The sequence below is a fragment of the Grampus griseus genome (assembly GCF_964374135.1).
Source record: "Grampus griseus genome assembly, chromosome: 11".
NCBI lineage: Eukaryota > Metazoa > Chordata > Mammalia > Artiodactyla > Delphinidae > Grampus > Grampus griseus.
The window spans coordinates 90974240-90988820 of record NC_139005.1 but is presented as its reverse complement, the minus strand read 5'-3'; the positions used below and the strand labels follow the sequence as shown (position 1 = coordinate 90988820).

The following is a 14581-nucleotide window of genomic DNA, read 5'->3' as shown; positions in this document are numbered from 1 at the left end:
TGTGGGGAAAGGGTAGTGATTTTTTAAAAATATGTCCCCAGAGTGGTTGTTATGAACAATAAAATATGGGAATCTCTGCTTTCAAGGAACCAGGTAAAAGATGGGTTTGTGGGTGTGAGGGGCTGGGTCCCTACCGCATGGGGTTGGTGATCTTATTGTTGAGACTGCAGCAGGAATAGATGTGTCCCTGGATTCCTTTTTTGGAATCAGAAATACTTTCCCGTAAAATGAGTATTTCAGTTGGTGATTGGCCTTTTATTACTATAGTGATTATCATATAATCATTAAATCTGTTTTTGTGAGTTTCCTTGGGATCCTGGCCATCTACTAAGCTACAGACAACCAAATGAAAAATGAACTGTTAGAATTCAACCTGAACATAAAAATTGGAGGCTACATGGAAGCTTCATGTATAGGTTTTCCCTCCTAAATTCTAACTTACCTACAGATTATCTGACATCTTATGGCTCTGGGTATAATTTATATTCACTGTAAAAGAGAAAATACATTATTTACTTTAGTCTAACTTTTGCCACTGTTAAATTTAAGCATGTAGGTAAATTAAGAATCTAGAATGAATTTCACTTTGGGCCTAGAAACTGGCATTGTTTTGTCTTCGTACACGTTGATTCATGCACTTTATTTCTCTGGGTTTTCTTCTTGGTCTATCATTCCTCTACAGAGTTGGTTAAAGTTATTTTAATTGATTCTAGATCATCTTAAATCCAATGTTCTGTTCTTATCTTTCTGCATTAATAGTTTTATAGCTCTTTTTTCCCTTTGGTCACAGACGTCTGGGCAGAAGTCACTGCTTTTAGTAGAAGACCTGAGAATGACAGGCCTTTTCTTAGGTATTGTCAACTGAGAGCTTTTTGTAAAGTTTTTTACAAAAGCAAGTAGAGCTTGAAATCTGAGCCTATCTGAGCAATTCGCAGGGGATAAAAATAATATAATTTATAAAATACTTGAGGCAAAAATATTTTTCCTCTGTTACAAACCTAGAGAATTAACGTCCATTTATCTATAGCATTAGGAAAACGATTAGTGACATTGGCAATGATAAACTTGTGAGAAGATGCTCTATCTAAAAAAACTAAATGATTCTTTTTGTGATGGTTTGAATAAAATTAATATTGATCTGTTTCTATCGGTGATCTATTCTGAGCATAGATATAATGTGAGAATTGGGAAACTTTTCTGTTAAGATAGGATTTGCAGCCTGTGGTTTGTAGCACAACAGCGGATTAGGTATATAATTGAGACTCAAGATTACAAACAAACAAAAATACCTTTCTGTCCTTAAGATTACACAGACTTTAATTATCCTAGGAAAATGAAGGCAATTATATTTGGGGCCTTTCTTATAGTACTTTATGCTTAGCTTTATTTGTAGCACAAATAACATTGATATAATTATTAGTTTATGTGCCTTTCTCACCTTTTAAAATTTGGTCCTACAAAAGCAAAATCTTATTTTTGCCATTTTGCCTCCCCTCCCTGCCATGTTAAAGACTAGCATGTTGTAAATGTTTAAATGTGAGTAAATAATTGATTCAAATAATACTCAGAATAATTCAGTAAAAACAGAGAATATGCTTAAGAAACGATAAAGCAGACTCATTTACCCCAGTGTAACTTGTAAATAATCAAAAAAACTTTTCTTTGAAGTATTGATAAAGATGAATGGCTTAATAGGTCCTGAATAGTGAGTCTGCAGCTATAAATCTTAAAAAAAAAAAATCATCCTGTTCCTCCTCGTTCCCTGTAACTGGTTGGTTGCCAAATTCTTGTAATTCCACCACGCAGCATCTCTTGATTCAGTTTCCTTTGCCCCACTACATTTGCCTAGGCCCACCTGTCTTCTGCAATATGTTACAAAAGCCTCCTGGTTGTCCCCCCCTCTAGTACATTCCACATACTGTTATTATATGAGCTGTGCTTCTGCTATTCCCCTATTTTGATGGTTCTTCACTGCCGAGAAATAGTAGTTAAAATCATCAGTATCGGGCTCCCCTGGTGGCGCAGTGGTTGAGAGTCCGCCTGCCGATGCAGGGGACACAGGTTTGTGCCCCGGTCCGGGGAGATCCCACATGCCGCGGAGCGGCTGGGCCCGTGAGCCATGGCCGCAGAGCCTGCGCGTCCGGAGCCTGTGTTCCGCAACGGGAGAGGCCACAACAGTGAGAGGCCCGCGTACCGCAAAAAAAAAAAAAAAAAATCATCAGTATCTAACTGATTTGGGTATTGGGATACTCAGTACACAGAGCAAAATATCACAAAGGATAATGGAGAGGTTCCAAGTAAGTCTAGTTGACTGGAAAGGTGGTTAACTCATCAGCAGAAATAAGAAAAAGAACGTAACAGATTCAGTTTTTCGACATACAGAGTTTGTAATGTTAGTGGGATGCTGAGAGCGGAAGGACCCGAGATGGGTGGGAAATGGGCACCCAGAAGACCTGGACCTAATCAGCTGGGAAGCTGGGCCCCAGATAAAGAGTTTGACTTGTTCTCATGTGAACAATCTTCACAACAACTCTCTAAATAGAAAACCCGGTTTGCAGATGAAGAAACAGGCTAGAAAGGGTTGAGGTAATTCATCCATATCTGGTAGGAGGTATAGTTGGGATTTGAACCAAGGTCTGTTCTTCAGGCTCATACTCTTTCTTCTTTTTACTTTACCTCCCGTGAAAGCTTGGGAGAAAGGGCATGGTTGGACCTAAAAAATAGTTGGAAGTCACTCTCCTAGGTGGGTGATTGTTGAAGTTCTGGGATTGCTGTGGGAGACTGACTGATAAAAGGGTTGAATCTTGGTCCTTGGGTTATACATTTCTCCTGTTTGACGGGACCTATTTACTGTGATAGTACGTTTGAATATAGAATTAAAACATTTAGCGTATTTCACATTGAACACCAGAAGACTATAGATAACGTATCGCCTCTGTTACTCCATGTGATTCAAAGGAGAAGGACATCATCCCTAACTCCTATATTTGCACAACCATGTATCTAAAGCACAAGCACATAAATGTTGATTCCTTTCGTTACTAATAATATTCTACCAGTTCTGTCTTCCTTCCCTAACACTCTTCTCCCACTTGATATCAACCCAAGATAACATTTGTTTCATTATGTATTATCCCTCATGGCGCTCTCTACTGTAGCCAAACAAAGCAGTTCACTGCAGTGCGCATATATGTGACTTTCCATCTTAATCTTCCTTTATTTAAAAAATGGTAACACTTAATATTTATTAGGCACCATATTTGATTCTACATTGTACAAAACTGACCCCACTCATTATAATGAAGCTTTTAATCTAATAGGAGAGATGAGACACATATCTAGGTATGTTAAATATAAGGCTTTGAATTTAAATGTCATGTACGTGTTAGTAGTGCACGCTAAATGCTATGAGAATATAGGAGTGGAGGAATTATTTCAAACTGGAAAGGGCAAATGCAAACACTAACTGAAGGTCCGCTATTATTAGACACTGTACTAGTTAGGTACTTTTGATTTTTTAATTTCACTTCAACCTCACAGTAAATTCTGTTATGTCCATTTTATAGTTGACAAAACTGAGGCTTAGTTTCTTGTCCAAAGTCACACAACTAAGAGGTCCCAGAGTCAGGGTTCGATCCCAGGTTTATTTGGGTCTAAAGCGTAATCTCTTTCTTTTATACCTGGCGTCAACAAACTATGGCCTGCAGGCCAAGTCAGGCCCACTGTCTGCTTTTGTAAGGCTCATGACATTCTCACGTTTTAAAATGGTTAAGAAAAAAATCAAAAGAGGAATAATATTTCAGTGTCAGTGAATGAGGTTTTCCTGGAACACAGCCACGCTCATTCGTTTATGTGTTACCTAGGGCTGTTATCTACTAACAGCAGAGGAGTTGCATCAGAGACCATACAGTCCAGAAGGCCTAAAACATTTCTGTCTGGTCCTTCATAGAAAACGTGTGCTGACTCCTGCTTTCTACCATCCTTCTTCTCTAAGGATGGCTTCATGGAGAAGAGATCACTTGAGTTGCTGAGTTTTTTAGTATAATGAATATTCACGATAGAGGATATAGCATGGGGGAAAGACACAGATCCCTACTGTTGCAGCCTGGCTGTGATTTGGGAAAGCACCATAATTAGGGAATATTCTAAATTCATTGCAATACAGAATTATAGTTAGGAGTTGTGTACGATATGACTGGGGACAAATGGTTGAGGACCCCACTGGAGTTGCCACAAGGAGTAGTGACTAGCAACATCAGCTGTGGTATTGGCTTAGATTTGGATTTGAGTGGTTAGCTGAGTGGTTTTGGGTAAGATACTTATTAACCTTTGAAAATGTCAGTTTCTTTATCAGTAAAAGGAGAATAATGTAAAATACCTACCTTTTAGGGTTGTGAGAATTAAATGAGTTAATATATATAAAGTGCTTAGAATATTGCCAGACACCTAAGAAGCATTCATTGAATATAAGCTGCTAATACAGGTGAGAGAGGGTCTAGAGGAGTTTAGAATGTATTTAGTAGGCAGTAGTGAACCTTGGTTTGTGTCACCTATGTGGTACATACATATTGTTCTGAATTGTATTGAAATTTTGCACACGTTTACAGTAGCCTCCCTAATGTGATTGTAAACTCCTAAGAGGCAAATTTTTAACTTCTGTTATAATGTCTTCAGTGCCTAAAACAGCTATGTACCCACAGTAGTTATTTAGTACATGTCTTAGAATTGAAATGGAATTTCAAATATCTCTTCCAGCTAGTTGATCATTCTAGAAACTTCTTCAGTGGATTTTTCTTCTTTGCTAGTTGGTTTCTCTATCACTGTAATAAGTTTTGTATATCTGTAGTTTTTCTTTCTCTTTTCTTTTTTATTTTTTTGGCCATGCTGAGTGGCATGTGGGATCTTAGTTCCCCGACCAGGGATAGAACCTGCATGCCCTGCATTGGAAGCACGGAGTCTTAACCACTGGACCACCAGGGAGTCCCTGTAGTTTGTTTTCTTAAATATTGTTCCCACAAATACATGGTCATTAAGGGTTGTTTTTTAATTTCACGTGACGTCCATTACAGTGACATTCAGTAGGATTTTAATACTTTACTAAGTTGTGGAAGGTTGGCCCCGCAGTCTACCTGGTGCTTGTAGTGGTTGAGAACAACTTTTATTGAGAGTCTAGGGTTTTAATCGCTTAATGTTACCAGTTCTTCACAACAGTATAATGGCATTAACATTGCTATTTTACAGATTAAGAAACTGGAGCACAGAGAAGGTAGGTAGTAACATGTTTAAACGTTTACAGCTATGGTAAGTGGCAGAGCTAGGATTCAAATGATCTTCTAACCATACACTCCAGCATTGCCCTTTGTGAAATACGAAATTTGTTGGGTCTCAGATGGATTTGATAATATTTTAGGTAATGTGAAAGTAGTGGAATAAACAAATTTGTTTGCATTGGCAAATAATACATTTTCAAAAATTATTATGTCTTCATAATTTACACGGTCCTTTCCTGCACGGTTATCATCTTGAACCTTACTCAAAAACGGCATCACTAAAATCGTTGAGTTGCAGTGGCCTGCATTCTGTGTGAAATAAAATACTGTTTTTGTCCTCTCAATATTTAATTTCTCTCCTTAAACTTTTGTGTAGATAATATAATGACAGTGAGATGGCAGAGTATTGAATTGGTTTGTTGAAGGATTACTGAAATATCAAATATAACCCGGATTTGTCTGTTTCATGTAGCTCTCTTCAGAGGTTTTTTTCCCCAGTCATTTAAAAATAACTTTAGGGCTTCCCTGGTGGCTCAGTGGTTGAGAGTCCGCCTGCCGATGCAAGGGACACGGGTTTGTGCCCCGGTCTAGGAAGATCCCACATGCCGCAGAGCTGCTGGGCCCGTGAGCCATGGCCGCTGAGCCTGCGCGTCCGGAGCCTGTGCTCCGCACCGGGAGAGGCCACAACAGTGAGAGGCCCGTGTACCGCAAAAAAATAATAATAATAACTTTAGAAAAACAGTCTTCTCACTCATTTGTGTCTTCTTACTTTTTCAACCAGAGAGTTAGAAATGTAGGTAGGTTTTTCTGAAATTTGGAAAATCTGACTTTTTAGTATAGTTGTAAATTATGTTGCTTCTGGAAAGGCAGTTAACCAAAGAATGTCTCTGTTTATAATTTCCTGCCAATCCCTGTAGTGAATTCATGTGGATAGTAGGAGGATTGGATGCATTCTGCTCTTTCTGTCCTCACAGTTAGGTTTCCACACAATGGGGACACCATCTTACATGTTCTGCTTTATTGAAAAAAATATTATTATTGTTATGAGGGGATAAGGAGAAATAGGGGTTGAAGTTTTAAATGGCGTGGTCGGGGAGTTGACATTTGAGCAGAGATGTGAGGGAGGTGTACAAGTCTACAAACCCTGGGATACCTGTGGCACAGGACTGCCCTGGGCACCGTGAGGGGTACAGGGCAGAATAAAAAATAGTCCTTCTTTCAGAGCATTTTCATTTTAATTGGATACACTGATAAGAACTAAAAGGTACCTGTAGTTTATTTTTCCTCTCATCTTTCACATAAAATCTTAATTTATTTTCTAGGGAAGAAAGGAGTTGTAGATAAATCTTTATTAGATTCTTGTTAGGCGAGGTAGAAATTTTATTTGCATAGTACTCCCTATTGTCTATTTTTTAATCTTGTGGACAAGAAAGTTAATAGACTACTAAATTAGGAAAAAGAGAAATTGTGTCTAGTTTTGTGGGCTACAAGAAAAAGTTAATTCATTTTCTCAGATGAGATATACTTAAACTGCTTAGCCTGTGACATTAAAACATTTTCATATAAACTTAGAGGTAAATTCTTGCCTAGAAATAATCATGTGGACTGTTATCTCTCATAGTTTGTCCGTGAGCTGTAGTGCTTCTCTCCTGAACTTGTAACTTTGTTTTTTTGTTGTTTGTTTGTTTGTTTGTTTTTAAATTAATTTTTATTGGAGTATACTTGCTTTACAATGTTGTGTTAGTTTCTACTGTACAGCAAAGTGAATCAGCTCTACGTATACATATATCCCCTCCTTTTTGGATTTCCTTCCCGTTTAGATCACACAGAGCATTGAGTAGCGTTCCCTGTGCTATACAGTAGATTTGAACTTATAACTTTGGAATATAGCCTGGAAATTTAATAGAAGTCTGAAAACCATATAACATTTTTAAATTATAATAATGTATGCCTGGGGAAATTTTTAGACATTGCAGAGTGTATGAGCTAAATGCAAAATCACTCCTATCCGAATTTCATTCCTATAGTATATAAACATAGTGTTTTTTAACATTAAAAAAAAAAATTCCTGTGTGTAACAAAATAAACTACCAAGAATTTCTTCTTGACCTCCTAACAGAGGTTTGCATTTCCCTTTTTGCGGGGGAGAAATAGTTCAGCCTCTGCCTGTCTTGCATTTCTTTGAAACACATAGTGCCAAGGCCACACGTGGATCCTAGAAGAAGGTTTGACCTTCCTTCCCCCGTCTCCCACTGCTAATTGACATGTTTATTCAGTTGACTGAGCCAGCTTTATCAAGACTGCCTCTGCGGGAGAGTTAATATTGTGCTTTGTGTGCCAGAGCAGCGTCCCCAGCAGGGCTGAGGTGGAGAATGGAGGCTGTGGTGAAAGAGAAGAGAAAGAGGAGCACAGTCGGAGCATTAGAAGTCCCCTTTGCTGTGTTCATCATAGCTGGGCAACAGTGTCTTTTAGCCTTGGTGTGTTATTTCGTAGACCCGTCCTGTGTCTCTAAGAGTATATTTATGCCTAGAGTTGGAGTGTAGATCTATGGACACCTTTGGCGCTCTTATTCACCTTCATTCACCAACCCACCTGAAATGGAATTTTCTCTTTTGTATCTGTCCTCAGGCCAGCAAATCCCGTGAGGTCTTCTGAAGCAGTGTGCTTCATGTGGGTGGGTGGGTGGGTAGGTAGGTAGGTAGGTAGGTAGCACTGAATAATTTGAAAGAGAAGGAAGAGAATTATTTTATTTCCTTCTTAGGACACCCAGAATAGCTAAGGAGAAATCATTTACAATACCCTGACCTTGAGATCATGAAAAGAACTTATTTAGTGATGAGTAACAAGAATGATTTTTTCCCTGAAAAATTATGGGTAAAAATTTAAGGTCTTGCTAGCATAATTTTTTTTTTTTTTTTTTTTTTGCGGTACATGGGCCTCTCACCGTTGTGGCCTCTCCCATTGCGGAGCACAGTCTCCGGACACGTAGGCTCAGTGGCCATGGCCCACGGGCCCAGCCGCTCCGCGGCATGCGGGATCCTCCCGGACCGGGGCACGAACCCGTGTCCCCTGCATCGGCAGGCAGATTCCCAACCACTGCGCCACCAGGGAAGCCCCCAGCATAATTTTTAAGAACTAAATAAAGGGAAGGATTTTTTTTTTTTTTTTTTTTTTTTTTTTTTTTGGTGGTACGCGGGCTTCTCACTGTTGTGGCCTCTCCTGTTGCGGAGCACAGGCTCCGGACGCGCAGGCTCAGCGGCCATGGCTCACGGGCCCAGCCGCTCAGCGGCATGTGGGATCTTCCAGGACCGGGGCACGAACCCGGGTCCCCTGCATCGGCAGGCGGACTCTCAACCACTGCGCCACCAGGGAAGCCCCAAGGGAAGGATTTTTATGTAAAGCAATCCTTAGTACCATGTAGACGTGATTCTTAGACACCAGAGACAGCCTGAATTTTGATGCTGTATAACTTTAAAATGAAAGACAAGCCTTTTTGTCTCTAGATAATGTCACTACCATTTTCTTAAGAACAGCACAATAATTCAGTGCTTCAGCATATGAAGCTTCCGCTTCCTCTTACTGGTTACATTTTTCATTTTTCGTCATTCTCTTTTATATAAAAAATACTTTGTAGGCTTTATTACAAAAGTAATATGTACTTATTAGGAGCACGAGGAAACTTTGGGGGATTTTGGAGAGATATGTTCACTGTTTTGATTGTGCTGATGATTTCATGAGTGTACATATGTATTTCAGAACTTACCAAATTGTACACTATGAATAAATAGCTGCAGTTTATTATAGAATTGTCCCTCCGTATCCACAGGGGATTGGTTCCAGGACCCACTGCAGGTACCAAAATCCACGGATGCTCAAGTCCTTTGTATAAATGGCATAGTATTTACATATAACCTGTGCACATCCTCCCATATACTTTAAATCATGTCTAGATTACTTATAATACCTAAGACAATGTAAATGCTCTGTAAATAGTTGTAAATACAATTTAATAGCTGGACTATGGCAAATTCAAGTTTTACTTTCTGGAATTTTTTTTCCTAATATTTTTCAATCTGTGGTCATTTGAATCCATGCTGCAGAACCCACAGATATGGAGAGCTAAATGTGTATGTCAATTATATGTCAGTAAAAGTTTTTAATATTTTTGTGATTTGATTACAAAAACTTGGACTTATGGTTAATATGTATTTCAATTTGTTAATGAGATTAAGCACTTTTATCATACAGCCATTTGTATTTCATCTTCTGTGAATTGTTCAGTTATATTCTTTGCCTCTTTTTTTGTTGATTTGTGTGTTTCTCATCAGTTTGAATAACTTACTCTTGACTTAGTGATGGTAACCAGTGTGTCTGTCTTACCTTTGCAGCTATTTTCTCCAGTTGGTTTTTCTTTTGACTTTAAAATCTTCCCCTCCTTCCCATCCTCTCTTCTTTCCTTCCTAACTTCCGTAACCAAATCTTTTTTTTTTTTTCTGGTTTGTAGGTTTCCTATCATACTTAAGAATCCTCCCCACCGCAGTAATATTCCTAATATTTCTTATATTTTCATAGTTTTAGTAGTTATATTTTAATTTTTTTTTTTTTTGCATATGCAGGTTGAGAGTTGAGGTTTATTTTTTTCCATTGGGTATTCAGTTTTTCACTTATTAAAAAGTCTTTCCTTCCGCCCATTGAATTGACTTGATGCCTAAATATTCGCTGTAAATGTTTATGTCTATCTCTGGATTCTTTTCTATCTCATTTATCTATTGTCTGTCTTTAAGCCAGTACCACACTGTTTTGATTACCATCACTTTATAAGTCTTGAACTCAGGTAGTCTGTGTTCTTTTTCAGAATTGTTGTGACTATTCTAGGTCCTTTGCATTTCTATATAAATTTTAATAACAGCTTGTCAATTTATGCAAAAATACCTGCTGAGATTTTGATTGTGTTTGTGGGGTTTGGGATGCATGGTCATCTTAAGAATATCCAACTTTCCAATCTATGATTATATATTTCTCTATTTATAACAGCCTTTGTACATTTGTTCTGTTTTATTTTATGCAGATTGTCGTAATGATGGTTGAACCTTCCTTTAAAAATATTGTGAGATCTTTCTCCAATTCATTTTGTTTGCGACAGTATGAGTTTATTAATGGCCATTAAGTTAATGTTGAAAACCTGGAATGATGTTTAGACAGGGCTGCTGAAGTTCTGTTTCCTGCAACTCTCAGTGGGTAGAGAATCCCTTCTTAAATTGAGGGGGAGAAAGGATAACCGGGAGTGAGAAAGAAAGAAGAATAATTACTTCCTGGTTTGAAGGAAGTGATGCTCATGACTCGGAGGATTTTCTTTGATCCCTAATGATTTGATATCTAAAATATAGGGGGGGAGGGCTTCCCTGGTGGCGCAGTGGTTGCGAGTCCGCCTGCCGATTCAGGGGACACGGGTTCATGCCCCGGTCCGGGAAGATCCCACATGCCGCGGAGCGGCTGGGCCCGTGAGCCATGGCCGCTGAGCCTGCGCGTCCGGAGCCTGTACTCCGCAACGGGAGAGGCCACAACAGTGAGAGGCCCGCGTACCGCAAAAAAAAAATAATAATAATAATAATTAATAAATAAATAAATAAAATATAGGGGAAGGGGAAACCTATCAAAGTGCTAACATTTTTAAGCATTTGACCATCTCTGCCAACTACTTCCAGAAGAACAGTGGCTCCAGACTTTGCAGACTTGTATATCTTTAGTAAAATAAGGGCTCTGCCTTTTTTGGAATAGAATGGGAGGTCAGGAGGTCAGTTGTTGAGAAGAAAGGGCTTTATGAAATCTCTTACACAAGGTTTAAACTCCTCTTTTGTATCTGAACTTAGACTGAACAGAAGTAAGACAGGGGCTGTGGAGCCAAAATGGCTTCTAACAATTTCCTGTAGTTACTGTATGTTTAGTGATATTGCATGTATCACGCTGGATCCCAAGTAAACATCTGGGAATGGATGTCATGTGGAGAGGTATCCTGCTAGCCTTGTAATGCTAGCAGTAATTATGAGAAATTTTTTTGTCTGGGGAATTTTTTTGTCTATTTCTAATTTAAGGAAAGGGTTTTTTGTTGGTTTATTTTTTATTAACCTAGTAGCCAAGACTTAAATCTCTACCTTGAAATCCAAAGGTTAATTTTTTTAATAATATGATTTCTGCTGAACTCTGTGTTCTTAAAATCTAGAGGTCTATATTGTCTGGTTTTGAGAATTTAATTTATACTGTCATTCTGCCTATTGCTATGAATTGTAATTTAGTGAAATTGATTTGTTTTCCCCTAAGAATCACTAAAGGGATAGAGAGTGTTCTAAGGAAAATACTAATGGTCCAAATGAATTTCAACTCTTGTAATTTATCTTCTGTGAGAAGTTTCCTGGCATTTAAAATTTTTTGGTGTAAAGGAAGATCTTTGGCCCTTTGGCAACTAGTCAACTTTAATATGATCACGGACCTGTCTAGAAACCACAAATAGACCGAAGTTGGGTGTGTTTGTGTGTCTCCATACGTACACCTATGAGTATACATATAGCAGTGTTTCCCCTAATCCTGAGGCAGTAAGTAAGTGTTCCATTTTACCTGAGCAGTGAGAGAATATTCAGGGAATTTTGTTCACTCACCTTAAAAATAATTATATGATGAGAATTTAAAGTCAATTTTTCTCCTTATTTTCTCTTTCTCTATTTGTTCTAGGGTAACCAGGAGCCAACAACAACTCCTGACGCAATGGTTCAGCCTTTTACTACCATCCCATTTCCACCACCTCCGCAAAATGGGATTCCCACAGAATACGGAGTGCCACACACTCAGGACTATGCCGGCCAGACCAGTGAGCATAACCTGACCCTCTATGGAAGCACGCAAGCCCACGGGGAGCAGAGCAGCAACTCACCCAGCACACAGAACGGATCTCTGACGGTATGTGAGTGATGAGGTGGCGAGCAGAAGGCGGCGTGTCGTCGTCGTTGGTCGTATTGAAATCTTCTTTTTAATCATCACACCAGAAAACTCTTTGAAATAGTTTTGCATTTACATTACATTACATAGCGCTTATGTAATTTCAGTTCTACTCTAAGCAGTGTAATTAGAAGATAAGGATTTAGCATAAAACTCACGGTCATTGCCCAGGAGCTTACAGTCTAGAGAGGGGACAGACAGTACAACAAGGTAAGTACAGTGATGGGAGTTAACTTAGCAGGATGCTGCTCTTTTCAGCTTCCCAGGTAACCTTCGTCTTGCGGAATCTCACGGTCCCTTCTCTGTCCTCATCGTACAGAATCTGTCAGCAGCGTTCTACACGTTGCCTCCGCCTCCTCCTTGAAATACTTAGTTGTTGGCTTTCATGACGCTCCCTGTTTCCCTCCTAAGCACTAGAAGCTCTTTCTTGGTCTCTTTTGTTGGTTCCTCTTTCTCTGTTCAGCTTTTAAATGTTGTGGTGCTCCAGGGCTGAGTCCTAGGACCCCTTTCCCTCCTATTTCATATGCTCTCTCTGTTGTATAATTATACTACTGAATTCACCTAGTTGCTCAGGCAAAACCTACGAGTCATTATTTCTTTATTTCTTTCATCTCTACATCCAGTCCATTAGCAAGTCTTGGTCCCCATAACCCTAGAACATTTTCTTAACTTCAGCCTCTTTCTCTTCATCCTAAGACCATAGTCTTAAGTGTGCATGATTAAGAGCTCAGCACTTCTGCCAGAGTTTTTGGGCCTGAGTCCTAATGTGACTCCTACTTAGCAGTATGACCTTTGGCCAGTTATTTAATCTCTCTGCCTTGGCTTGCTCATCTGTAAAATGAATAGCACCTATTTCAAGTGGCTTTTAGGAGACTTAAAAGAGTTTAATACACGTGAGGTGTTTATCATCATCGTCACCACTCTAGTCCAAACCTCTTCACTTATTTTCTATATTACTGTTGCCTAACTTATCACATAGCAGCCAAGATACTTTTTTTTTTTTAATGAAAATAATGCTAATTTCCTGCTGGACTCTAATGGTTTCCTAACAGAATAAAATCCAGACTCTGTACTTGGTTTACTAATCCCTGGCCCCAGCCTACCTCTTTGACTTCATCTCTTACTACTTAGTAAGCAAGTAAAGGAAGTGTCATAAATTAACAATAGGTGTGTTATCACATCATACAGATCACTTCAAATGATTATGAACTCACAGACTTAACAGAACTGCTGGAAAAGAAGAAAAAAGAAAGAATAAAATACATAAATCAGAGGCTTTATCAAGGTATTTTAATGACTAAGTCTATTTCTTAACTAGTTATCAGTCTTTTCTTTTTTCTATTTTCTATTTCTTTTTAAGTCAATTTTGGTAATTGATGTTTTTCTAGGAATTTTTCTATTTCATCTTAATTATTCTTTTGGTATAAAGTTACTCATAATAATAATCCCATTTTCTGTAATTTCTTTAGCGTCTGTAGTGATATCCCCTCTTTCATTCTTGATTTTGGTAATTATGTCTTCTTTTTTTCTTGGTCAGTCTAGCTAAGGTTTATTGATTTTGCAGCTTGTTCCAGAAAACCAGCTTTTGATTTCATTGACCTTTTCAAAAATCTGTTGTGTTTATATGTCACTGATTTCCGTTCTGATCTTTACTACTTCCTTCCTTCTACCTGCTTTGGGTTTGATTTGGTCTTTATTTTCCTAGCTTCTTGACTTGCAATGTTGGATCATTGATGTTAGAATTTTATCCTTTCTAGTATGTGTTTAAAGCTATACCTTTCCCTTTAAGTTTCCCTATAGCTGCATCCCATAAAATGTGATATATTGTGTTTTCATTTTCATTCAGTTCAAGATATTTTTAAATTTTTCCTTTGATTTCTTCTTTGATCTTGGTTTACATAGACGTGTGTTGTTTAATTTCCCAATGTTTGAGGATGTGTCAAGTTTTTTTTCTTTAATCCCTTTGTGCTCAGAGAATATTCTTTGTATGATTTGAGTCTTTTTAAACTTAGTGAGACTTGTTTTATGGCTTAGTAGGTGGTCTGTCCTACAGAATGTTCCTAACCAGTTGGGCCTTTTATCAATATGAAATGTCCCTCTTTGTCTCTATTAATATTTCTTGTCTTAAGTCTATTTCGTGTGATATTAATATAACTACTTGAACTTTCTCATGATTACTATTTGCATGACATCTTTTTCCTTCATTTTGTTTCAAACTCTTTGAATCTAAGATGTGTCTCTTGTAAAAAACATAACATCTGGATCTTACTTCTTTTTCCAGTCTGAAAATTATTGCCTTTTTATCAGAGCATTTAGTCTAT

At 38.3% G+C, this 14581-nt stretch overlaps 1 protein-coding gene across 35 annotated transcripts in view; it reads left to right on the top strand.

The window, feature by feature from the left end:
- RBFOX2 (RNA binding fox-1 homolog 2) overlaps nucleotides 1-14581 on the top strand; it is a gene marked incomplete at its 5' end in the record, with an annotated part of 262448 nt that overhangs the window by 185436 nt on the left and 62431 nt on the right. For all 35 annotated transcript variants that reach the window (XR_014297427.1, XM_082665972.1, XM_082665965.1 and 32 more), the window contains one exon: nucleotides 11997-12221. Coding sequence is in view for 34 of the 35 variants with exons in the window: in XM_082665972.1 (XP_082522098.1) it covers nucleotides 11997-12221 (225 nt within the window). The remainder of the gene's footprint in view (nucleotides 1-11996; nucleotides 12222-14581) is intronic.